General features: G+C 44.2%; 4 protein-coding genes and 1 long non-coding RNA gene across 7 annotated transcripts; 1 reads left to right on the forward strand and 4 right to left on the reverse strand.

Annotated features, from left to right (window-relative positions):
- Positions 1 to 90: 90 nt before the first annotated feature.
- Positions 91 to 2,507, reverse strand: LOC117843095 (L-type lectin-domain containing receptor kinase SIT2). Of its 2 annotated transcripts, XM_072292026.1 has the most exons (2): positions 2,133 to 2,275; positions 91 to 2,064 (listed from the first exon to the last, which is right to left on the reverse strand). In XM_072292026.1, exons 1-2 carry the CDS (start codon positions 2,138 to 2,140, stop codon positions 348 to 350), a joined length of 1,725 nt encoding a protein of 574 aa, XP_072148127.1. In that variant the 5' UTR covers positions 2,141 to 2,275; the 3' UTR covers positions 91 to 347. The 2 variants fall into 2 exon arrangements, with proteins under 2 accessions (XP_072148127.1, XP_034579550.2); XM_034723659.2 differs by having other exon boundaries at positions 91 to 2,507.
- Positions 2,508 to 7,073: 4,566 nt separating this feature from the next.
- Positions 7,074 to 19,907, forward strand: LOC117846509 (uncharacterized). Of its 2 annotated transcripts, XR_011897519.1 has the most exons (4): positions 7,074 to 7,380; positions 8,067 to 8,166; positions 15,677 to 15,725; positions 19,177 to 19,907. It is a non-coding gene; the product is annotated as an uncharacterized lncRNA (long non-coding RNA). The 2 variants fall into 2 exon arrangements; XR_011897518.1 differs by lacking the exon at positions 15,677 to 15,725 and having other exon boundaries at positions 7,077 to 7,380.
- On the reverse strand, positions 8,725 to 11,457 carry LOC140222025 (L-type lectin-domain containing receptor kinase SIT2-like). The gene has a single exon (XM_072292028.1). The coding sequence runs from the start codon at positions 11,288 to 11,290 to the stop codon at positions 9,302 to 9,304; it is 1,989 nt and encodes a 662-aa protein (XP_072148129.1). The 5' UTR covers positions 11,291 to 11,457; the 3' UTR covers positions 8,725 to 9,301.
- On the reverse strand, positions 16,249 to 18,574 carry LOC117846506 (L-type lectin-domain containing receptor kinase SIT2). Its single transcript, XM_034727710.2, has one exon. The coding sequence runs from the start codon at positions 18,439 to 18,441 to the stop codon at positions 16,414 to 16,416; it is 2,028 nt and encodes a 675-aa protein (XP_034583601.2). The 5' UTR covers positions 18,442 to 18,574; the 3' UTR covers positions 16,249 to 16,413.
- Positions 19,908 to 21,093: 1,186 nt separating the features above from the next.
- LOC140222024 (L-type lectin-domain containing receptor kinase SIT2-like) lies at positions 21,094 to 23,502 on the reverse strand. Its single transcript, XM_072292027.1, has one exon. The coding sequence runs from the start codon at positions 23,431 to 23,433 to the stop codon at positions 21,412 to 21,414; it is 2,022 nt and encodes a 673-aa protein (XP_072148128.1). The 5' UTR covers positions 23,434 to 23,502; the 3' UTR covers positions 21,094 to 21,411.
- Between the last annotated feature and the right edge of the window lie 2,600 nt (positions 23,503 to 26,102).

The following is a 26,102-nucleotide window of genomic DNA, read 5'->3' on the forward strand; positions in this document are numbered from 1 at the left end:
AATTTGTCCATTATAAAACTTGAAGTTGTTTATTTTTTGGGTGCAGTGCTTGATTTTCGCACATTTAGCTACCACATAGAAATGAAAACAAATCATGCAATGAGTCTTAAGATTAATTCACCGGCCATGGAAATGGCTTTGACAAAATACCAAGTGGCATACAAATCAGTAACGGCAGATCATGATATGCATTTTTCATGCTTTCACCGGCGAATTAATTCTAGTGTAATTTACAAGAGTGATCAAATACACCACATATAAGTTGTGACACTACAACCAATTCAAGAAAAAAAACATCAACTAAAGAGGCCGTACTCACACATTTTAGATACAATCAACCGGTACCGTCATCTTCCAACCGAGATGCCGGCTGTCATCGTACCAATGCTGGTCGCCGACCACGGGTACTGCAGGACAGACTGGTCGAACGACACTTGATTCCGCATGAGACTCAACAAGCTCATGTTCGCCGGAATCAGCTCTGGCAGCGGCGCATCGCCGTCGAGGTACTGCATGACCTGCCTCATGGTAGGCCTTTCACTTGGGAACGGGTGCGAGCACATCAACCCAAGCGTCAGCACCATCCTTGCCTCATCAATGTTGTAGTTTCCTTGCAGCCTCGAATCCACGGTCTCCTCGAGAGCTCCTCTGTGCCAGTACTCGAGCACCCGGTCAACTAACAATGCCCGGCCATGTTGCACGCTGTTGCTGACCGGTCGCCGACCGCAGGTGACCTCTAGAAGGAACGTGCCGAAGGCGAAGACATCCGTGAGAGGGGATGCCTTGCCTGTGCGTGAAAGCTCCGGGGCAATGTAACCCATGGTCCCAACCACATGAGTGGTTTGTAGGTCGGTGCCATGGTCGTATAGCCTTGCGAGGCCGAAGTCGCCTAGATGAGCGATCATCCCGCCATCGAGGAGCACATTGCTTGCCTTGATGTCTCGGTGAATGACGACCTGCTCCCACTCTTCATGGAGGTAGAACAACCCCGAAGCAACGTCCTTGATGATCTGAAACCTCTGAGCCCATTCTAGTGTGGGTCTGTTATCCTCACCGTATAGATACTTATCAAGGCTACCATTGGGCATGTAATCGTAGACCAGAAGTAGCTCACCCTTCCTTCGGCAATAACCAAGTAACTGCACAAGGTTACGGTGTCGAAGGTGACCGATGCTGACAACTTCGGAGACGAACTCCTTTATCCCCTGGCTTGAGTCGTGGGATACCCTCTTCACCGCAACCTCTGATTTAGACTTTGAAAGAATTCCTTTGTACACCTTGCCAAACCCGCCTACGCCGAGTAGGTGCTTGCTCTTGAATCCTTCGGTCGCATCGTACAGTTCCTTGTATGAGAACCGGTGCGGCCCAAACTCGACCTCCCAATCTTCTCTCAACTCAGCATATGCCAGCTTCGTCTGCACGATTACAAGGACTGCAATGCATATCGCCAAGATTACAAACGCTGCTATTGGCAGTGCAATCTGCAAGGCCTTTGCCGGTGTCTTGTGGTCAGGGTTTGGCAGCTTTGGCATCTTCTTGAAATCAATGGCTGGAGCAGGTCCGTTCATGGCGAAGCTCCAGGCGAGCACGTAGTGCCGCGACTTGATCGGTCCAGTCGCGGCAGAGAAACCAACATAAGCTTTCTCAGTGATCACTGCTGAGAGGTCAGATGTGTTTGAGATCAGGGGCTTCGATGGTTTCGCCACTCCCATGGGAGCCAGAGTGACATTGATTTGTTTGGCCTCCCCATCATAGTCTACCCACACTTGAATCTCCTCGCCGTCCCTGCTAAAGAGATTCAAGTTCTTGAGCGTACCGTCCTTGTCGTCGTAGAAGGCAGCAGGGTGAGAGTAAACAGAGGAGAGTGTGTTGATGTCGATGCCGACATGGTTGCCGTTGATGTCTTTGAACTCCTCGTTCTGGATGGTGTCGAGCTCCACGGCGAAGATGTGGTTGCTCGCGTTCGCTGGGCCAGTGCTCTGGCTGTTGAGCAAGCCCAAATATTGGGCCGGTGACGCGCTCGAGAAATCCTTCCCCGGGGCGATGACGAAGGCCATACCATCGCTACTCATATATGAATAAGCAGGGTCAGAGAGGATGGCGAAGACGAAGATGAGGGAGAAGGACTGCACCGTGCCATTGGGCGAGTCCTTGAATTGAACCGGAGTTGGGTGGAACGCGTGGCCTTGGACGTGGGCGTCGTTGTTCGTCAGCTCAAGGAGTCCTTCCCTGGTGATCTTTGCCGTGCCATCACGGGTGAGGTTGGCACCGGCGAAGCCTGAGAAAGCAAAGGAATCGCCGCCGGCGACACAGAAGCCCGGAAGGTTGTTGAGGCTAAGGCAGAGGAGGAAGAAGGCTACAAGGAAGGCCATGGGAAGATGCTCCATTATGTCTGGGCGGTAAGAACTCTGACAACCTGTATGCCAAGTTCACAAGGTACTATTAATCAGTCCCTGCAACTGTGGTCTAGTTCCTAGTCTACTCTCCAGTAAGGGGTTGTTTATTGACGATTCACAGCGATTGAACCCGGCCGTCAGAGCAACTTGTAAGCTACGAGACGATGACCGATGACTGGCAACATCGATCTGGCCGTAGTCGCCGTGTCTCGTGTTGCACATGCGACCATTGTCCAAATTCCTTTAACATAATGTAGTAGTTACATGACAAGAATTGTCTTTTCTTTCGTACACTTCTGCCGCGCTGTTTTTGGATCTTTGCCAGTACATATCTTCGGAGGGATCTTGGAGTTAGTTTAATCCATTCCACGTTGCATTGCCACCAAAAACCTAATCCAGACCTTGACAGTATGAGATTTTTTAGCTTGGTTAGTTGAAGCTTACAGAAAGAAAATGAACTAGAAAACTAATTAAGGTCTCAAGTTCATCGTAGTATGATATATCAATTGGGCACATCATACTCTAGGGGGTTACAGATTTGTTTGGAATATCGTTTCTAACCTACCATTGAAGAAAAATAAAGAATTTTGTTGAACTGAAATTTAATATGAAATCGACTTTATGCTGACCTCCAACTACCCTGTTTGCTTCTTACAAACGCTTGGGAGAGTATGCTATGTACATGAGCAACAGAGTTGACAAGACTGGAGAATTGATCGATCGACGGATATGATCATGAGAAACTTTCTGCTCCAGGTCAGTCTTATCCGTAAGCACTGAGTAATACCTTGCGAATTTGTGTCGAATTCATACACGCTTTTGAAGAAAAAGGTTGGACCCAAACATCGCTGTTTGAACATTAATCATGAACGGGTATGTAGTCTTCACAGTACCCGTTCTCTAACGTACGTACCCCCACACAGAAGTTTTACCATCATACTAGCCGTGCTTTGAACGGCATCGCGAATGATACCACCAGTTGTTCACACCCGGTTTTTGACCAGAGTCAACCGAAGAAGATAAGGTTCTAATAACTGATGAAAGAGAGAATAGCCGACGAAGAAGAGAGAAAGAGTCTGTTGATAACCTAGCGTTGACAAATGCCAAGCCATAGATGACCGGATTCTAGAAGCCGATAGAAGATCGGGATGATCCAATCCGAAGCAAAATCGACTCCACCAAATAAGGGAAAACGTGAAGATTTATCTTTAGTAGTTTTAGATTCGCTTGTAACGGTTAATGTCGTAACCGACTAGGATTTTAACTTGCTTCAAGATATAAATATAAACCCATGAGCCTTGTAACAAGAATAATCATCGATCAATCAATATAATATTTTGGCATCACGCCGCCAACAAGAATAATCATCGATCAATCAATATAACATTTTGGCATCACGCCGCTAAAACCCTAGTAGTAGGAGTAGAGTAGGAACCGACGAGTTTCTTCTTGCGCGCAGGGCTGCATCAGCTTCGATCTCAAGCCTTGGTCATTACGTTACCTGTATCAAAATTTTATAAGCATCGTCCAATATTCTGATCTTTTATCGTGTGGCTAGTTATCGAGTTAACTTAGATTGCAAGTAGAACTTTTTAAGTTTTATCCAATATTCTATTTGTCTTCGACGTTGCTCACAGTTTTTGAGTTGTTTGGTTTTATTAAGTTGTATCACTCTTAGTTTTATCAAACGCTCACAGTTATCAAACGGTTTAGATCTGATTAGGTTGTATTTATTGGCTCCTTGATCTTATTTAAGCGTTCACCAGTTATCTGATCGTATTGTCTGGTTAGATCTTGCACGCTTTACTTGCTTTACATATGCTAGGTCCGATAGATCTTTACTCCTGCCCCTCGTATTACTAGCCATCGGATCCTTAACATCATAACGCTACTATTGAGAGCTGATACATCGGCTGGGTATCATCTATATCTCACAAAAGTGTGATGACGTCATTGAGCTAGTAGGTGCGCGTATGAGGCCTTGATGTCTGTTAAGTTACTCATTCGTATTACCCTGTCTAAATTCAATATAAAATGACATTGATTAGATCCATTAGCTTAATCAGCTTGTAAGTGATAGGCAAGAGGTTCTTGTTACCATGCTCTAATCTTTTAGATTAACAGATTGATGTTGATGCCCTCTCATACGTGTTACCTTGTCTAAGTTCAATACATGTATCATGACATTAATTTAGATCTGTTAGTTTATCTGATGCGTGCATGGCTGGCAAGTGCTCCTTTTATGGATGTTATTTTACAATGCTTTATCTTAGCCCGTCGGCTCATATAGCTGATGGCACATGCTATTAATGCTCTTGTTTATTTACACGGCATGATTACATTGAAAACCTATATGTTGTGGTGCTTATTCCAATAACGCCTACCCATAAGTTCGAAAGGCTTCGCTGCTGATTGGCTCAGGAATTTAATATTTATCTTGTCAATTTCAGGTCAAATTGACTATCACGTCTTGCACCATTCGCGAACCGATTTGAACGCGAACCGATTTGAAGCCTATACTGAGGTTAAGCAGATCTCTCAGATCTTCCGTATTGTTCAACGCAGAAGCCCGAGTCCAGATTTTGGATCAACACGAGTCAGGACACGGTAATAAAAAGTCCAAACGCAGCAATTCTTCGATGCCCGTCCGGACGTGCATGACTGGTTGGCGAGAGGTCGCTCTTCTGGATCGACGTTAACCGTCGGTAATTTCTAGCTTTTTGCAAGCCCATTTCTATCACTGACGCGGAGAGGGTACGCATCCTATCCTCTCCGGCTCTGCAGCCAGTAGGAGTCACTGTCTTTTGGAGATGCCGTCAGATATGGTGTGCTCAGCTGCTTACTTAAGTTTGATGGCTGCCCGTTGACGCCGCGCAAGTCCTCCTGTCAGTTTCACTTTGGGACCGAGGGTGACAGTGACTCATGATGCTTGCCCCTGATGACTGTTACGTTTCTATGTATTGTTTTTTATATAAAAAACTACTCCATCAACCTCTCAGGAGACATAAGCATTATAATTTTGTAGATAAATTTGTAACCCACAACCATATATAGATTGGTACTCTATAAACTCTATTCACTTCTGAAAAAAATTTAGCTTTCTAATTTTTATCTTATTGATCGCTATTTTCCTCTGCATGCTAAATTAAAACTTTAGTACTTATTGTACCTTTTATTCTAAATCTAAACTCTCCTTTTGTAATTTATTAGAAATATTCATTCTAGGTCCTACACTGCATGTTTTAGGTACTAATAAGAGCATCTTTGGCCCCAACCATAACACGGCTTGCAGCGACACTGAACAACGACACCTGTGGTGTGGCAGGTGGTGGCCCTCAACCAAGCACGCCCTAAAACCGGTGGGGAGAGGAGATCCCTCCAACCCGAGACCCTAATCCTTGAGCTAACGGAACGAAAATGGAGATGAGCATCTGTTCCTATCTAGCATTATTGTAGAACCCTCTGCAGGCAAACTATGGAGTCCTCCATGCATCTCATGGTGGAGTGTAGATACTCTCAGAAAATTTGCAGCTTGGTTGCCAACTGGCTAGCGCAACCGGGTCTTCGTCCTTCTGAATGGCGGCACAACAATTCTGTCAGTATTCTGGGCTAACATAATTTCAACTCCGCACACTCCTAGGAAGCCAATCCGCAGTTTGGTACTGCTAATCATGTGGGAGATATAGTTAGAGCGCCAGGGTTTTTAATAGGAAAGAATCCTCACCGTTGACCCTCCTGGCCAAAATCAAGGAGGGGGCGGCCACATGGATGGCGGCTGGGGCCACTCATTTTTAGCGGAGTTTGGAGTTTATAGTGGGTGAGTAATCCATGTACAATTGCTGGCTTGTCAGCCTATTTTAACTCTGCTTTATTAATGAAATAGGTACACTCTCGTGCCCGTTCGTTTTCAAATACATATTGTAGAACCCTCATACGTGCCAGCATTTAATCCTTATTTGTGGCTGTTTATCGAGCTGGTACTATATAAGGGAAGCATGGATAGCACTACATGTAGTGATTGTCTCAGCACCGCGGGTTTCTGTTTTATAGAAAAAGAAGAAAACAACAGTGAGTGTTTGATTTGAGCCTAGAATGGTCAGCCCAAGCGCCATGCATTTTTCTCTTCTTTTTTTGTTTTGCTCTAAGCTACAACTTGTTCTTGGCATCCAGGTTTATTTATTTTTCTCTAAACCTACTAAAGCCGAAAATAGTTTCTGATCAACGTTTCCAAATCTAATTCAGTTGTGTACTCTTTCCATCCCCAAAAAAAGTGCAACTCTCGCTTCTTGAGAAATCAAACAGTTTCAAATTTGATAAAATTTATACAAAAATACTAACATTCACCTCTCCAAATAGATTTAGCGTGAAAGTATATTACATGATTAATCTATTGATATTTATTTTGTACCATAAATTTTAGTACTACTTTGTATAAATTTAATTTAATTTAAAATTGGTTGACTTATCAGGAAGCGAGAGTTGCATTTTTTTAGGGAGGGAGTACTATTCTCCCTTTATTTATTGGAAAGACATTTTACATTGTCTCCTTTTGCAAATAAGAAAGAATGGGCCAACACAGCTTCAGAGTTGGACCATATTCTACGAAAGAAGCCGAAGGCGACATGGGCTGATGGGCTGGTAGGCCCATATGGCTGCGCTCTCCACAACTGTGAGAGAAAAAAAAATGGAAGGCTCCAATTCTTTTCCCCTGGGCCCATTCCGCCCAACCTCTCGTCGACGCCCCACCTCCTCTGCGGCGCGCCGTCGCCGGCACCGGCAGCGCTCGCCGCTCGCCACCTCACCGGGCTCGGTTCCCTGTCCGGATTTACCTCCTCCGGCTCCGAAACAGCAGTCGACGAGGGGCCTAATAAGCAGCGCTGCGGCCGGCGTTGAGCCGAGCATTCATTGCGTCTCCATTCATCTCGGCTGCGGCGGCGACGCCGCCTGCCACTGCCAGGCTCCCGAAGGCAGTTACCTTCTTCCGGTAACTAATCCTTTTCCTAACTACTGTCCAGTCCCTCTGTTGCTCTAACAGCGCTTCTTATTCTAGATGGATTTAGTCTTGTATAGTTCTAGAAAATTGGTTGTACGGGTGCAGAAAATTGTATGCTCAGCAACAGTTAATCTGAACCTCGAAATTACACAATTGAGAGAATGCATAAACTTCTCATGTGAAGGAAATCCCGCTTCATTATTCAAAACTTAGAAATTTCCTAATTTAGCTCGAAAGCACAAGCTGCACTGGACCCACTTAATAGGTTTCAGATTTATTTCTCAGCTAAAAAAATCCAAGAATCGACAAAAAGAACTTGTCAGTGTGTTTAAATTTCAACAGTAAATAAGTTAGAAGATAGAACTGATTATTGCACCTTTCTGTGATATAAATGGAAATGCAGATGTCTGTTTTTTAGTACGTTTGGAGAAATGTGTTCTGTATCTGTACCTAGCTTCACAATACTCAACGTTAGTTAGAAGTCATGAATCATATTTCTGGGGGACTGGTTGAATCCATTTTTATGGGCGCTTAGAAACTACCCTAATTGTGTACTGTAGCTGTGGGCTGGGCAATTTGGAAAACAAATATTAATGAGAAAATTGTGCTTTATAGATCGTGCTCATTTGACTTCAGTGGTTGATGTTGGATTCATCAGTTCTCTTCTCTGAGTGCAGGGTGGCAGATAATGCGTTTACGTGAAGAGATGGGTTATGTGAACTTCCTCCAGCTTCATGATGACAATGTATGGACTTCCTCCAGCTTCATGATGACAATGTATGAACTTCCTATGCTACTAATAGCTTTATAGTGAAGCTATCGCTGCATTTGTCTATTGTATTCTTGTACTGTGGCTCGGCTGTTTCTGCAAGTCACTTGGCTTTTGTTTTATGTAGTTCCAGCGCTGTTTCTATATATGGTTTGATATGCTGCGGTAGTTGAAGCAGGCGATAAACCTCCTTCCTCACATATAACTGATATCTAGGCTTGTGAGATTTAAAATCTACCAAGATAAATAGAAGGATACATCTGAGTCGAGAGAGTTTCATTTTAATTGGAACTGTTCCTAGTTGTCCGATTTGCCATTGGAAGAAAATCAGTTTCTAAAAAAAAATATTCCTCTGAAACAACCCTTCTTTCTGGGAGTCATTACTCTACTTTGAATACCAAATACAATAGGTCACCTAAATGCTGAGTTTGACTGGACCTGCTTGGAAGCGATGGCTGAGTTGGATTTGGCTGTCCAGATTTTACTTAAATCCGTTTAATTTTAGAAAATTGCAAACTTACAAAAAAAATTTCATTATATCCAAACACATCAATAGATCTGCAGGATTAGTGATTGTATACTCGTAACCTCAATATATTAGACCATGTAGACTAGTTCACTTATACAGATAGAGGGCTACTTTGTACACAAATGAAAATGATGAGCTCAGGAAGTTCATGTAATAAGCTGTAATGCTCGACTAGTACGAGAAGAATGCCCTTAAATAATCTAGCACTAGCCCAAACATTACAAGACTCAGTGCTAAGTATCACCACAACATCAAACACCATGGAAGATCATCTTCCTTCGGAGATTCCAGAAATTGTGCCTATGCTTGACGGCAGTGTATACGGTCCAAATGCTTCATCTTGCATTAGGGAGAGCACCCTGTAATTCATGTCTGCATTCTTCGATTCTAGGAGTGGCAATTCATAATCAAGGTGCTTTATGACCTGCTGTATGTTAGGCCTTACATTACTGAATGGGTGTGAGCATAATAGCCCAAGTTTTAGCACCAGGCATGCCACATCAGTCATCACCTTGTAGCCTAGTGTCTACTGCCTCAGTCAGTGATCTTTTGTGCCAGTGCTCAAGAACCCAATCTACTAACATCACTCATGGTAACATCAAACACCATGAAAATCATCTTCCTCCTGAGATGCCAGATCCTGTGCCAATGCTTGATGACAGTGTATATGGGTCAAACCCTTCTCCTTGCATTAGGGTGAGCATGCTGAAGCTCATTTCTGCATGTGTCAACTCAGGGAGTGGCAAATCACAATCAAGGTACTGCATGACCTTGTGCATGTTAGGCCTCACATTAGTAAATGGATGTGAGCATAATAGCCCAAGTTTTAGCACCAGGCATGCCTCATCAACATTATAATACCCTCGTAGCCTGGTGTCAACAGTCTCAGTCAACGATCCTTTGCGCCAATGTTCAAGAACCCAGTCTACTAACACCTCCTGGTTATAATCTGTATCATTGCTTACTGGCCTTTTCCCACAGGTCACCTCAAGAAGGAATGTGCCAAAGGCAAACACATCTGTGAGAGGGGATGCCTTTCCTGTCGATACCAGTTCTGGGGCTAAGTACCCCATGGTACCCACAACATGTGTGGTCTGTAGGTCAGTACCATGATCATACAATCTTGCTAGGCCAAAGTCACCTAGACGTCCATTCATCTCACTATCAAGAAGAACATTGCTTGCCTTAATATCACGGTGAATGACAACCTTTTCCCACTTCTCATGGAGGTAGAGTAAACCTGATGCAATCCCTTTGATGACCCAAAACCTTTGTGCCCAATTCAGTGTGGGGTTGTTCTCTTCACAGTACAAATAATTATCAAGGCTTCCATTTGACATGTAATCATATACTAAAAGAAGTTCACCTTTTCGCCTGCAATAACCAAGTAATTGAACAAGGTTGCGGTGTCGAATGCGTCCAATGCTTACAACCTCAGCAATGAACTCCTTCATGCCCTGCCTCGATTCATGGGACACCCTCTTAACAGCAACATTCAATTTAGATGATGGGAGGATTCCTTTGTATACCTTCCCAAATCCTCCTGCACCAAGTATGTTCTTGTTCTGAAATCCCTCTGTGGCATGGTACAAATCCTTGTATGAGAACCTGTGTGGTCCGAACTCAGTTTCCCAATCTTCTTTGAGCTCAGCATATCTTAGCCTCCTCCTAAGAAGTAAAATGATGATAGCTCCCATGACAATAATGGATGTTGCAGTTCCTATTGGTAAGATGATATCCAAGAGTTTTGACTGGGGTTTTTGACCCTTGGGAGGTAGCTTTGGGAGCTTGGTGGTATCAATCTTTGGAGCTGATCTGTTCATGCTGAAGCTCCAGCCAAGCACGTAGTGTCGTGAGTTAACTGCACCAGTTGATGATGAAAAACCAATATATGCTGGCTCTTGCAGCACCATTGAGAGGTCGTGGGTTTTCGAGATCAATGGCCTTACTGGTTTCTCCTTTTCAAGGGGAGCTATGGTCACATTTATTTGCTTGGCTTCTCCACCATAGTCCACCCATACTTGCATTGCATCTCCACTATTAAGGCTTAAGTTTTGGAAGCTATCACTCTTGTCATCATAGTAGCCTGCAGAGGAGGATTCTATGGAGTTTAGGTCATTGATGTTGATGCCTACATGGTTTGCATCAATGTCCTTGAACTCGATTGATAGAGCTGTATCAAGCTCCACAGCAAAGAAATGGTTTTTTGGGTTTCCATTCTTCACAGTATTTGTGAGACCCAGGTACTGGTTGGCCAATGCATCTGAGAAGTTCTTGCTTGGAGCAACAACAAAGGCCAAACCATGTTGGGTCATACTGAGGTAACTAGAGCGGATTCCAAACACAAAAGAGACAGAGAAGGACTGCACTTTACCATTATGTGACTTGCGGAAGGACAAAGGATCCGGGTAGAATGCATGGCCTTTGCGATTAACGATGCCATTTGTTAGCTCAAGGAGTCCACTTGGTGTGATTGTGGCAGTTCCATCCATGGAGAGGTTAGTGCTGCTGAAGCCGAGGTATAGGAGTGGATTGCCATCTGCGCTGATAGTTGCTAGGTGAAGGCCAAAGGAAACCAGGAGGCATGGAAGGAAGAACTTCATGTGAGGTGTGAGGAAATCTCGTTAAGAATCAACAACGGTGCAAGGAGGATGAACCGATAGGCCACTAGTGGTGCTTTTGCGCTTGAAGGCTTGGTAGAAGTTAAAACAAAATTGAGGCAAAATCAACTTTCTATCCACTAGTTTTTCTACATGTATCCATGTCTAAAAGTGTTGGAGAGAGTGATGTTTCCTGGTGCAAGTTGTGCAGCTAATTTATACTGTGAGAAGGACATAATTTAGGAGAACTAATTTATTAATAGTTATTTTTGGACTATTAATTGGTAATCAGATCATGCAATGAACATCCTGTAGGGCTTGCCCAACCATGCAAATTGTACAAAGCAAAGTTTCATATGAGGCATATACATTTGATCAACTTACGTACAATTATATATTATTTTTATTGATATTTTAAAGCATAAAAGTATTTCTTATTTTTTGCATGTTTGGTTGATTATCATATCATGAAAAGAATTGCAGAACCTATGCTATTTTAAATGCCCACGATATTTAATTGAGATGAGAATTTGTGTAATTACTTCAGAATTTCTTTTGTAACTAGCACAGAAGAAAATGATTCATTTCGTGGGAGGTGAATTGGTACTGGTAACAAATAACTATGTTCCTTTATTAGCCTAGAGCAAGGGCCTCACTTGTGAGCCAGCCATATGAGGTGGATATTTCTTCAATGTGTGGTTGGAAATTATGTAGAAAGAATATGAAACAATTATCAAACTAGATACTACAATTTCTTCGGGGGTCAGCACTAATCCAAGTTTTATCTGATCCAAATCAACATTTGTGCTGTGTTCCTCTTCCATGATTTCGAATATTCTCGAGAAAAGAGTTATCAGTTTGCACTGTAATCAGTTAGCCTATGTTTTCTTAATGAAGACTTTGGTGTTTTCCATACATGATAATTGATAATATATTTTTCCTGTAGTAGCTTCGTTCTCTTTTTATTTTTAGTTATAGTCTTGTAGTGCTAATGAAATTTCTTCCATTAAAAAGTCCTGTATCGCTACCATCCTGATGTTCAATAAATTTCATTATATATGAAAACATATATTCCATACATGACCATAAATCAATTTGCAAACTTGACTGCGAAATTAAAAGGTAAAAATAAACTCTACAATATGTCACACCCGGTTTCTGGACAAAACCGAATGCATCGCATATGTGTGCTAGGATCCGTTCTCACACATATGTTGACTTCATAAGTGAATAACAAAGATAGTGTTCAAAGCGTAAATAAAGATAAAGGATATTTATTACACTCTGCGAGATAGACACGAAGGTCTTTAATCGTTCACTGATAACTTAACACGCACACCCACACAACGAAGCTTCTCCATAGGCTTGACTGGTGAACGCCTGCCTAGAACTCCTCGAAGTCGTCGAAGAACTCCACGTCGTCACAAGCTTCTGAACAGCATTTGGGCAAGGGTGAGTATACTTATGGTTGGTACTTAGCAAGTGGGGGAACATGCAAGGCTCACAAGGGGAGGCTCAAAGGCTCTAAGCGGTTAGCATTTTAGTTGGTCAAATTTTATTAACAGCACCTATTTACTAGATGTAAGTTTATACCAACCCACTTAGGCATAAAGCATTAACAAAAAACTAGAGATAAGGAACCACGATTTATTCTCATCTTCAAGTTCAATTATCATGTGAGGGTTCAGGTCGCTCTTAACCATGAGCACGGCTGATATATCAGTTTTACACTCTGCAGAGGTTGCACATCTTTACCCACAAGTCGCATAAAAGTTCAAAAGAACTTTAAACCCAACCATGCTGTGCAGGCCAGGCACAATACCACACTTCCGAGGTGTGATTGCATAGGGACGCTACGAGGCCTTTACAAAGATTCCCTAGTAAGTGGCAACCCGCTAAGGTTTCCGGATCAGTAGCAGGGCATAACCCTCCCTAGTGGGTTTATGTCTTAGCTAAGCCCACTTCCCAAGAGGACCGAGATATACCCCATCTGCTGCCACCCCTCTTGCCCTTTCGGTAAGATTGCCCCAGACTAGAGTCTCTAATTAATTAGCCAAGACCAGAGCCATGATAGTTGTTGTGGTTGCACTGTTTTCCTAGGTGGTTCTCCATGTTCCGATTAAATCAAGTGATCTTGTAATTAACACATGTATAGCATAAAAAAAAGGTCATGATTAATATTCTCAAAGTTATTATTACCATCCCAAAATTAAGCAACTAAGCAATTCTACCCAACATGATTAAACAGGTGTTCAAGGATCAGGATTAAAAACTAGGTAAGTCCTTAATAGGCATTCCCATCAAATTATGCGCATACAAGAAATTAATAAAGTGATTAATCATGATATTATTGGGATGAAAACGAATATGCAGGGGGAGAATACCTCTTGCCTTCCTCGGCAAACTGCGAGTACTCTTCTTCGAACGGCGGCTGCTCCTGAACTTGACCTTCCTCGAACGACACTTCGTCTACATGATCACACAAGCAAAACAACCAATAAATAAAACAGTACACCAATCATGACAAAAGACTGAAAACAAACTCTGAAAACTAACGTTCATGCAGAGACGGTCGCGTGGGCGCAAGAATCGCTGAAATCGGAGTTAAAACAATGAAGATATGGAGTAAACAAGTTTCAGGGGCTAAAACAGAATTAACTATATACTTCAGGGGCTAGCAAGGAATTTTCACAAGACTCAAAGAACAGTGCTTGCGAATACAGAAAGGTACAGGGTTAGATATGCAAGATTACATGGCTCAGGTTGAAAAGAAAGTATATAAGAACTACAGGGGCTTCTCTGCAAGATTAGCAAGACACAGGGAATAAGAACATAAATAAACAGAAACTCCAGGGGCTAGAACGTGAAATCACCACCTTCTTCCTCCTTTTACCAGAGGCACATCACAGCCATGGTTGGCGCCTGGACGGCGCTCCGGCGCGGCGGGGGAAGCTCGGGTGGCTAGAGTGGATGGTGGGGGAGGACGAGAGGAGGGAGCGGGAGGTCTCACCGGCGTCGATTGCAGACGGGGAAGGCTCCAGCGGTGGAGAACAGAGGCGCACGAGCCAGGAACCGAGCGAGATCCCGGCGGCGGCGGCGATGCTCGGGGCGAGGGAATGGCAGGTGAGTGGCGGAATGGAAAGAGGAGCTCCGGTGGAGAGGTTTGGGCGGCTTTATAGGGCGCGAGGAGGAGCAGAAGGGGCGCCCGGGGGAGATCGAGAACCGGCCGGCCATTGATGGCCTTGAAGCTTTGTGCGGCCATTTCCGGGAAGAGGAAAGGAGGAGACGGCGGTTTGAGGCCGGGAGTGGGGGAGAGGAGGCGGCGCGGCAGGTGGGAAGGCTCGGGGAGGCCGGAAGTCGCGGGAGAGGGGGGGGTTCCTGCGCCCGTGCGTGCGTGCGCCTGTTCGCCTGGGCAAAGGAGGGAGAAGGAACTGATGGGTGGGTGGCGGGCCGTCAGTGGGAGAAGGCGGTGGCGGGGCCGGTTGGAGAAAAGGGGATTGCTGGGCTGGCACAAGGAAAAGAAAGAGAGGAGGTGGGCCAAAAGAAGAGAGGAAGGAAAGATTGAGCCCGCAGGATAGATTGGAGGGGGGAAAGGGTTATATTTTTGAAATTTGCAAACAACACTTCAAACAAAAACAAAACGAGAAATAAAAACTTATCAAACACTTGTCGCCTCTAAAATTAAATTCGAGTGCTCTTTCATTTATTTGAGACCGTAATTTAATATTAGTAATTTATTTTAATCCTTAGAAAAGAAAGAGCTAGACCACATGTTGCTTACATTATTTTCATGATGGAATTTTGGGTGTTACACAATATGATTAGTGTTAATCCAACCATAAAGCAGCTTCTAGATAATGAGAGAAAATGATATGCCTGACTTATTTGTCAATTGCTACCGCAACCCCTTTCTTTCAATCGTTTTCGAGATGGCTGTTCCCTTACGTGACCATTCATTTCCATGGTGGTGCAGTGTTTCTCTCCATGACCGTCAGTTGACTTTGACTCAGAGGCTTATTTTGTAATGCTTTCTGTTTTTTCTGAACCATAACTTCTGCTTTAGCCTCAGCCAGGCATCCTCTAGACTTCTCCCTGCCTCACCATCTAAATGAAACTTTTTTTTATTCAAGTCAATGTTTATGAGAATACTAAGAGTCTAAGACTAGCTAGACTAAGTTTTATTGTACAGAAAAAAAAATCAAGGCTATTCAAGAGAATCTTGAGTCTTGGATTTTTTTTTTCTTTGAATTGACTTAAATCAATAGGAAATTTGAACTGATCCTATTTTCAACTCCTACTCTTTGCCATACGTGAACCATATTTGGCTTTTCTTTTAAGTGTCCGGTTAGATTTGTATGAAAATTTCCTTTTATCCTGCTGACTCCACAGGCTCTCAAATTCTTTTAGGAGGCTTAAGGATTATTATACCAGTCCTCAGGTAAGGATTCCTACCTACTTTAATTTGAATATATGTTGGGCTATATACAGCCAAGGGATTTGGCCATAAGAACCAAACCTGTTAGAAAATTTAAACAATATACAACCTAATCCCAAAGCAAGGTAGAAACAGTTACAGTGCACGAGATGATAAGAGGCGAGGTTACTCCTGCTAAGCCTTGTCCAAGTACTGGCACTCATAGCACATGAAGATAGCAAGAGAGTGACAAATAATTACATTATATTAGTTTGCATTCAACTAATATGCAATTACATTATATTAGTTTGATTTCATATAATATGTTGTAAGCTTAGCCAAACCTTGATCATCTTGTTGCTAATATTTCAGTTATATCTACAAGGTTCATCTGCTTAATTCTTCACACTATGCACGTTTGTATTGTATCGTACCTTTTAATGTTAATCCATACCAGTGACATCTGCATTCACATATGTAATAATTGCACTTCTCTGACGTATTCACACACCCAGCACGGAATTTCCTTGCATCCAATGCAAACACATTACGAACAAATTATTTTATACTAGGTAGTAGTAACTATATGTAGGGTGACATAAATATCTAATTACAGCGCTCTTATATTTACAATCAGAATGTTTCTATGGTGCAACCAATTCACATTTTCTAATGATAAAGATAATAAGGTAATTTTAAGAGTACATGCATTTCATCTTCCTCCTGTGAGATCAGATATCATACTATTATTTGTCGTTGATAATGAGTTCGTCAAGGTTGCTGGGTTGAAACCTCTGTTCTGCATGAAAGAGAGCATATTAAAGCTCATATCTGCTGGTGTTAACTTATCCGGTAGTGGCAAGTTGCCGTTGAGATAGTGCATGACTTCCCTCATGCTTGGCCTTAGATTCATAAAGGGGTGTGAGCACAGCAATCCCATCTTTAGTATTAAGCATGCCTCATCAACATTGTAGTCACCTTGGAGCTTGACATCTACTGCATCTGTCACTAATCCTTTGCGCCAACAGTCAAGTACCCAATCCACCAACATCAGTTGCCTATCTTGCCCAGTTTGCTCAATGGGTTTTCTCCCACAAGTGATTTCAAGAACAAACATACCAAAGGAAAATACATCAGTAGGTGGAGTTGCCTTGCTAGTTCGTGCTAGCTCTGGAGCTAGGTATCCTATGGTACCAACAACATGTGTGGTCTGAGGTTCGTCCCCATGGTCATATAGCCTTGCTAGACCAAAATCACCTAGATGTCCATTCATTTCATCATCAAGGAGCACATTGCTTGGCTTGATGTCCCGATGGAGCACTACCTTCTCCCATTCCTCATGGAGGTAAAGCAAGCCAGATGCTATTCCTTTGATTATTCGCATTCTTTGATCCCAATTCAAAGTAGGCTTGTTCTCTTGATCATACAAGTACCTGTCAAGACTTCCACCTGACATGTATTCATACACTAGAATAAGTTCACCTTTTCGACGACAATAGCCATGTAACTGCACAAGATTACGGTGTTGGAGGTGACCAATGCTTACAACCTCGGCAACAAATTCCTTCATGCCCTGCTTAGAATTTTGGGAGATTTTCTTCACAGCAACCATCACCTTAGATTTTGGAAGAACTCCCTTGTATACCCTTCCAAATCCTCCTATGCCTAGTAGATTCTTGTTCTTAAATCCTTCAGTAGCATGAAACAAGTCCTTATATGAAAATCTGTGTGGTCCAAACTCAACTTCCCAATCTTCTCGTATTTCAGCATACCTTAGTCGCCTTCGAACCAGAATAATGACAATGGTGCCTACAATAATAACAACTGCTGCAGTGGTTATTGGAAGTATGATTTCCAAAACTTTGGATTGAGGATTGGGCCCTTCATGGGGTAGCTTTGGTAGCTTGGTGATATCAATGGGAAGAGCAGGCCTGTTCATGCCAAAACTCCAACCAAGTACATATTGCCGTGAAATGAACGAACCTGTCGACGATGAAAAGCCAACATATGCCTTACCTGCAAGCACTCTTGATAGGTTGTAGGTAGTTGAGAGCAGTGGTTTGAATGGTTTGGCAACGTTTAGGGGAGCCAAGGTCACATTGATCTGTGTGTTATCCTCATCATATTCCACCCACAGCTGCATCACTTTGTAGCTTGCAAGTGTCAAGTTGTGGAAGTTACCATTTCTGTTGTCGTAGTAGCCGGCACTGCTGGAATTCACAGAATTGAGCCCATTGATGTCAATGCCAACATGGTTGTTGTCTATGTCCTTGAATTCATCATTACAGTTGGTGTCGAGCTCAACAGCAAAGAAGTGGTTGGTCGTGTTTCCATTGCTGTGTTCGTTGATGAGTCCCATGTACTGCATCGGCATTGTGTACGAGAAGTTCTTGTGTGCGGCAAGAAGGAAGGCGATGCCATGACCGCAGATGTCGGGTTGGACGCAGTAGATGGCAAAGATGAAGGAGAGAGCAAATGACTGCACTGTGCCGTGGGATGCCTTGCTGAAGTGGAATGGAGTTGGGTGGAAGGCATGGCCTTTGAGACGAACAGTGCCATTAGTGAGCTCAAGTAGGCCATTTGGTGTGATGGTAGCTGTGCCATCAAGGGTGAGGTTTGCACTAGTGAAGCCTGAATAGACAAATTGGTCTCCACCAATTCCAAAGGCTGAGAAAATCAGGTGAAGGAAGAGCAGGAGGTGTAGAATCATCTGTGAGAACAAGGGATTCATGTAAGACATGAGTATTATTGACTCAATAAGGACACAAGGAGATAGGCTTCACCAGTACTGAACGAACTTGCACTACATCCGGCAGTTTATACTTTTGCACTGGAGCTAACCATTCTGTTACCAAGTCTATACGGCATGGGCACGCGGGTTGCTTGTCAACATCTATTTTTTATAGATTTCTCACAGGTATCACACTACCTGAGTATGAGTGCATTTAACATATCTAAGATGAGATTTTCTTTTATTCATGTTTCTCTAGAATAATTGGCTGAATTCTATACAGCATGGGCACATGGCTTGCTAGTCAAGGTTCCATTCTTTTAAGCTTTTCACAGGTATCCCTACCAGAGGCTATGCGTGCATTCCTAAAATAAGTTTTTTTTTTCTTTTAGTCATGCTCCATTAGAATAATCGACCTGATAGTTTCTAGCATAGCAGGACATCCAAATTGACAGTGAAAAGTCTCAGTGCAATAGTTGAACTTACACATTTTATCTAAAACAAGAATTGAATGTAACCTTTTTTTTTGCTCCCTCAAACTTAATTACCCCCCCCCCCCCCAAAAAAAAAAAAAAAAACTTGGCTAACTCAACGGCAACTTAGGTTGTGACTCAAAGGGTGAAGGCATTATATGAATTCTATAATTCATGAATGATATGTTGTGGCTAGTCTACTATCTATGCAACAATTTCTGAATGCTACCTTTTGGCTACGTTTTGACTGTTTATGGATGTATCTTTCCAGTTGTGCCTGGTGGAATCGTTGAGATTACCTGGAATCTAGGACACCGAAATGCTCAGGAAAATGTCATAAAATGCTCAGGCAGAGACCAGATGAAGTCGTGACGACAGTGTTGTTGCCAGGGACATAAGTTAAATCATATATAGCTCCTCCTCTTGTGTTCCTACCGCTGCACTTGGTTCCTCTTTGATACATCACACTTAAACCTTGCTCAAAAGAATTTTCAGTTGATCTTTGGATATTGCACTTAGTTGCATGAAACCTTGCCTGTCCAATTATGCTCTGTTCTATAAAAAGTTTTGTAAATTAATAGTAGTGTTCTGTTTTCATCCAGTGTCTAATTGTGTTGATTTATTTCTGCAGTAATATCTGTCGCATCAGTATTTCGTACAACCAAGGGAACGAAAGGCCAGATTGACATTAAGATTTATGACACCGATAATGCCAAACACCAAGGTGACTGGGAACCGAGAAGGGCCACAATCTGTGGAAGTGCATAGGAGCTGAATAGGATGTATGACCTGCACGGCTTGCATAGTTGCAGTTTTGGTTTCATATGGGCTGTCAATTTAGATATAAAGTCGTGAATGTTCCTTGGCCACAGAACTAAAGTCTTGCGCATGCCGTTCTTCACACACTTCTGTTGATAACCACACGGCAATCCAAAATTGAATACGACCTCTGTGGATGATAACCTTTGAGCATACATGAAGCATAATCCGTCCCCTGTCTAACTTTTATTTCTCCAGCCAGCAGCTGTCCATAAGCGACGTAAGCGTTGTCTTATTATTAACTTATGTTGTACGTCTTTGAGCTATCCTTTGAACAATTCAGACCAACAATTCAGGCAGGGGTGACTATTGGAAGAGCACAGGTCCAGACAATGTAAGAGACTTGGAGTTTGTCCTAGGGTGTGCTGCGGAACTTCCAAGTACTGATTGAGACAACTAGATTTTCTCATAAGAAATAAGCACCTTCATTTACTGAAGTTTTTTTTACTATTTTTTGTTTGATTTGAGAACCCTTGAACGTCTTTGTTCAAAGGGTTTTAAAGAATTGGGCTGCTATTTGGCTTTTGTGGCTCATGCCTCTTGCATGATCTCGTGAACAGACACTAGGGAGGGGCAGATTATACTATTCCCTGGAGAGCTAAATACTGTTGCAGATTCCTGAGCAGTTTTCTTTGAAAGAACGTAGATTCCCTAGCATTCAGGATACCTTTTGGCAACAGCAGCCAAATGTCATGAATGCAGACTGAGACCAGATAACGTCGTCACAGACAATGTGTTGACAAGGACATCGATCTTCTGAACATTGTAGTCCTGCACAAAAAAACCCTGCTCTAACTGCCTTTTAGTTCAGGCACATGTACATGAAGACCCAACTGATGATTGGATACAATAGTTTTCTTCCTTTCCAGCCATATTCTAATCTAAATTTTCCAAGTAAATATGAACGTGAACATTTATACATTGGTTCTGAATTTTTGTGAAACAAGAGTCAACTGGCAAGTACGTTTGGATCCCAACGGGCAAACTGGGCAACACGAAAAATGCATGTTGGGCCGTACCTGCATCTCATAATGGGCCGTGAGTTCATCTTCCTCCTGAGAATAATCCTGTATCATAATTAGAGTTGGAAGACGCATTGGATGATGAGCTTTGAGTTTATATGAAGAATAATCCTGTCAAAGTTTGATTTCTTCACCGGAAGCATTTAGAGTTGTCTTGTTTTGACTTATCCCTAGGATTTAGGGTTCGATGTCTTGAGCTGCATACCCCTTGAACCATTCAGATCAAACACTTGCATACAGTCAAGCACAGGGGTGATAATTGGAGAATAAATTCTGCTGTGTATGGCTTGGAAGTGCACAGCTCAAAGCCTCAACGTACAATAATGTTATACTTGGAATATATACGCAGTGTGCTGCTGAAATCAAATATCTTAAACAACAATAATAAGGCTCTTCCTACACTGGTATGAGATGTGCTGTCCCCGCTCCAACTGACCAATAAGGCGATGATTGGATACAATCAATAATGGCTTTATGTTTCCATTCAGATTCAAATCTGCATTTCCCCCTTAAATATGAACTTTGAACATCTATACGTTGGGTCTGAATTTTTATCATATAGTAAGTAAACAAGTACCCCGTATTGAATTCCTAACAAAGTGGGCAACAAAAAAATGCATGTTAGGCCGTTCCTGCACCCTGTAATGGACTAATGGGCCGTGAGCTCATCTTCCTCCTGAGAGATCAACAGTGATTGTGCCGAAACTTGTCGACGATGGCGGTGATGGCGACACCACATAATTGGCACCCATTTCGACCCCTCCATTGCGTGTTATCTCCGTCAGTATCTGCTCCGGAAATATTGCATTTCCATCAAGGTACTGCACGACTTGTCGCATGTTGGGCCTTGCATTGGGCAACGGATGCGAGCATAGCAACCCTAGCTTCAGAGCTAGGCATGCCTCATCGACGTTGTAGTTGTTCAGAAGCCTCGTGTCCACAACATTGGGGAGTGACCCTTTCTGCCAATGCTCAAGCACCCAATCTACCAGCATGAAGGGGACGTCTTGCCCATCCTGTTGTGTAATGGGTCTCCTTCCGCAAGTGACCTCGAGAAGAAACACACCAAAGGCAAAGACATCGGTGAGAGTGGATGCTCTACCCATGCGCGTCAGCTCGGGTGCTATGTACCCCATGGTGCCAACCACATGAGTGGTCTGTGGGTCAGTGCCATGATCATACAATCTTGCAAGGCCAAAATCGCCTAACCGCCCGTTCATCTCGCCATCGAGAAGCACGTTGCTTGCCTTGATATCTCGGTGGATGACAACTTGCTCCCAGTCTTCATGGAGGTAGAGTAAGCCGGATGCAACACCTTGGATGATGCGGAACCTCTGAGCCCAATCCAAAGTTTGTATGGTATTGCCATGCAAGTATTTATCTAGGCTACCATTCGGCATATAGTCATAGACCAAAAGAAGCTCTCCTTTGCGTCGACAGTAACCGAGTAGTTGCACAATGTTCTTGTGGCGTAGACGGCCCATGCTAACAACCTCAGCGATGAACTCCTTCATGCCCTGCCTCGACTCATGCGACACCCTCTTGACCGCAACCTCGGACTTAGACTTCCGAAGCACTCCCTTGTACACCCTCCCAAAGCCTCCTATGCCAAGTAAATGCTTGTTCTTGAACCCTTCTGTCGCATGGAACAAATCCTTGTACGAGAACCGGTGAGGCCCAAACTCGACTTCCCAATCTTCACGTAGTTCAGCATACCTTATTTTTCTGCGTATCACTAGAAATATGACAGTAACCAGAGCAAGGATGAAGGTTGAAGAAGCTACCGGCAAGATGATTTCCAAGAGCTTGGAGCGAGGCTTAGGGCCTATGCGCGGCAACTTTGGCAGCTTGCTAATGTTAATGACGGGGGCTGGTTTGTTCAAACCAAAACTCCAGCCAAGCACGTAGTGATGCGAGTCAAGAATGCCAGTTGAAGCTGAGAAGCCAACATATGATTTGTCCTTGAGAACTCTTGAGAGGTCATAGTTAATTGACAGCAGAGGCTTCATGGGTTTGGCCATTTGAAGAGGAGCCAAGGTCACACTGATCTGTTTTCTCCCTCCATCATAGTCCACCCAAACTTGCATCGCCTCAAAGGATGCTAGGGTTAGGTTATGGAAGTTACCACTCATGTCATCATAGTAGCCAGCGTAGTGGGACTTCACGGAGCGGAGATCGTTGATGTCGATGCCGACATGGTTGTCGTCGACGTCCAGCATGTCGCTGCTCAGGACGGTGTCGAGCTCAACGGCAAAGATATGGTTGCTCGAGTTGCCGTTCTTCTGCTTGCTGAGGAGGCCGAGGAACTGGTTGGAGAAGGCGCTGGACATGTTCTTGGTGGGGGAGATGAAGAAGGTGAGGCCGTGCGCGCTCACGCCTGGGGCGATGGAGCGGATGGCGAACACGAAAGCGGCGGAGAAGGACTGCACCGTGCCGTTGAGAGGCTCATGGAAGTTCAATGGAGTTGGGTGGAAAGCATGGCCTTTCAACTGGGCTGTGCCGTTGGTCAGGTGGAGGAGGCCATTCGGCGTGACCTCGGCCAAGCCATTGACGATGATGTCTGAGCCGGCAAAGCCCGAATAGATGAACTGGTGGTGGTCATCACCGGCAGTGAGAGTAGTGGCGAAGTTGAGACAAAGGAAGAAGATGAGCTTCAAGGGTATGGGTATACCGTTGATGCCAGACATTGTGAGGACGTAGAATGAATGGAAGTTCAGTGAGAAAATTTGTGTTGCACGTCTGCAACAGTACTGCAAGCTGCAAACAGTTATGGGGCGTAGTATATATACATACAGACAGCAGGCAGCACACGTTTGCGTTTACGGTCAGTTTACGGTTAAGAATCAAGAAGATAAATTCGTGAGTCGTATGCAAATGGTGTTGCTTGCATGGACTTGCTTGTAGTTGTATATATGTTGAAGCTTTCTCATGAATGAGTTCAGTCCTTTTGAAATCAGAGAACACGAAGCTGCTGACCTTTTGATTTTGACATTGTCTAATTCAATTATTCAACGTGGCGGCTATTGCATAGAGGAAAATAAAAAATGATTGATCGTCGCGGAGTCAGCCTAATTATTCGGGTAATCATCTTTCATGATACTATAATTTTGGTGGTCGAATCACACAAGCTAAATCTTTATTGGGCATTATTGCCACAAGGAAGTGATGAGGAGCTTAAAAGTCAACTTCATGCTGTACGTCGCGTGATTGAAATGACGGAGACCTAGTTGTTCGCCAACCAAAAGTGGAGGTTTAGCAACATGATTTGTGCTTAATAATGTCTCATCGAAACCATGGTGCCTCTCTTTTTCTTTTTGTTTCTCATCATGTTCATGTTATGGCCTCAGCTAAGTGTTGAATTATCTTCGGAAAAAAGACCGGGATTTTATTCCATGGTCAAATGGGAAAAGGGAATGTTTGCTGTTTAGACGAATTTAGCTGAAAATTTTCATGCCATGTAGCTGCGCAAGAAACGACGAAGCGCTTAACCTTTGATCAGTCAACGTTTCCTGTATACCGAAGAGGGAAACAGAATTCCGGTGGTGCATCGCCCCAGGGCAAAGGCGGCGACCGTTGAATCCAAATGGTCAACGCCATGCATTGAGCTGGTTGCCTTGGGCTGTAACGAACTAGTCGTAAGCTCAGAGGAATCGTGCATGTTTGCAAAAGGAATTATATATGTTACACGGTCAAATCGTGTGAAGGATGTCCGCAGAACCTGTCAGCTAGGACAGTAGCATTTCACTGAGTAAACTCAGTCACTGCCTGCTGAGACCCGCACCTCGCCCGCGCAAACAGCGGAGCCGATGGATCAGCTGATACCTGTTCAGAGCGGCCGGTGGCTGGCTGGCCTGCTGCGTGCCGCAACGGCGGACGTGCTTCAGCGCAAAACATCTCCTCCGGCCAAGTCGCCGGCCGGCGAGCAGAGTCGCCACTCGATGTCCTCGCTCGCCGAGCCGACGACCTGCATGCATCTGCATGTCGAGGGAGGTAGCTAGCGGGTCACGTGCAGACTGCAGAGGCAGGCTCAGTAAGGCTGCACACGGACGACCACACGTACGCCCTGCCCTTGCCCGTCCATTCAATTCATCAATCGTGGTCTTGATCGCACTAGGCTAGTAGCCGGCAGGTACAGTAAGGTGTCACCAGCGTGCATTCACCTTTTCTTTTTCTCAGATCGAGTCGTTGACCTCGCTACCGCACAGTCACGGAAGCTCGCTAGCTGTTCCAAATTAGCCGCGCATTGGTAATTTGTTGTGGATCGTACGTCTCCTAATTGATTTTGGGGCTATCTACGTATTACTAGAGTATTGGAGGACTTTCAGCACTCGAACTTTTTAACCACAAACGGACAGTTGACTTCCTAACCCCCTCATCTCCTTCCCCACGCGTGACCCAATCCATTCGCGAGTCGCGAGTGCCACCGCAATCGCGGGAACTCCACCCCACAGCCTCTCCTCCTACCCTGACTCCAGAGGCGCCATCCACCGCCGTCGACGCTAACAGATTGAATCTCGACACCCGCCACCGTCCACTATCGCCGTCAATAACAGATTGAATCTCAACGGCCCCACCGCCGTCCACCACCGCCGACACTAACATATTGAATCTGGATACCCCGCCGCCTCCACAACCTAACTGGGGATCCACCACCATCTCGAACCACCCAACCCGGAGGTTCCTCTAATTCCACGTGACATAGTTCCTCCCGAACCTTGAACCGTAAAATGTTCAGGGGAGCTCTCCCGAACCTTGAACCGTAAAATGTTTAGGGGAGCTCGCCAGATTTAAAGAAGAAGGAGAAAGCTGTGCAAGAAAAATTCGGGTGTGGAGGAGATGAAAAATATTTAGGTGTGACATAGCTTTCCCCTTATTTTTGTGTGTGTGATGTATGTGTGATTTTTCGTTTGTGGTATAGCCTTAGCTTCATGCATATTTCTGGTCGATCGATGGGAGGTCCCCTGCATGCTGTCATGCATGGGCAAACAAACTCTGCTGGTTCGTGGTGGTCACAGCACAGCACAGCGCTGCTACCGGCATGCATCTATGCATGGGTGAATGAATGCTTGGAGCCCCAGATGTGCGCAGGCCGCGCCCACCGGACAGAGACACGACGGCATGCCCAGAGCCCCAGCCCCAGATAGATGCAGCCATGCAGGCGCGGCGCTCAACCACGCTCCGTGAGCTACGGCCAACCGATCGACCTAAAAGCAGGCCGCCGGCCATCTCAGATACAGTACCTAGGAGACCGTACGCATTCAGGTCCCTGTGACCGTCACTCGTGATTTCCTTGTAGCGGTTGAGTCCTAACAGGGCGGGTGGCTATAAAAATCCACAGCCATAAAAATGGACTGGA

The sequence above is a fragment of the Setaria viridis genome, chromosome 2 (assembly GCF_005286985.2).
Source record: "Setaria viridis chromosome 2, Setaria_viridis_v4.0, whole genome shotgun sequence".
NCBI classification, from domain to species: Eukaryota; Viridiplantae; Streptophyta; class Magnoliopsida; order Poales; family Poaceae; genus Setaria; species Setaria viridis.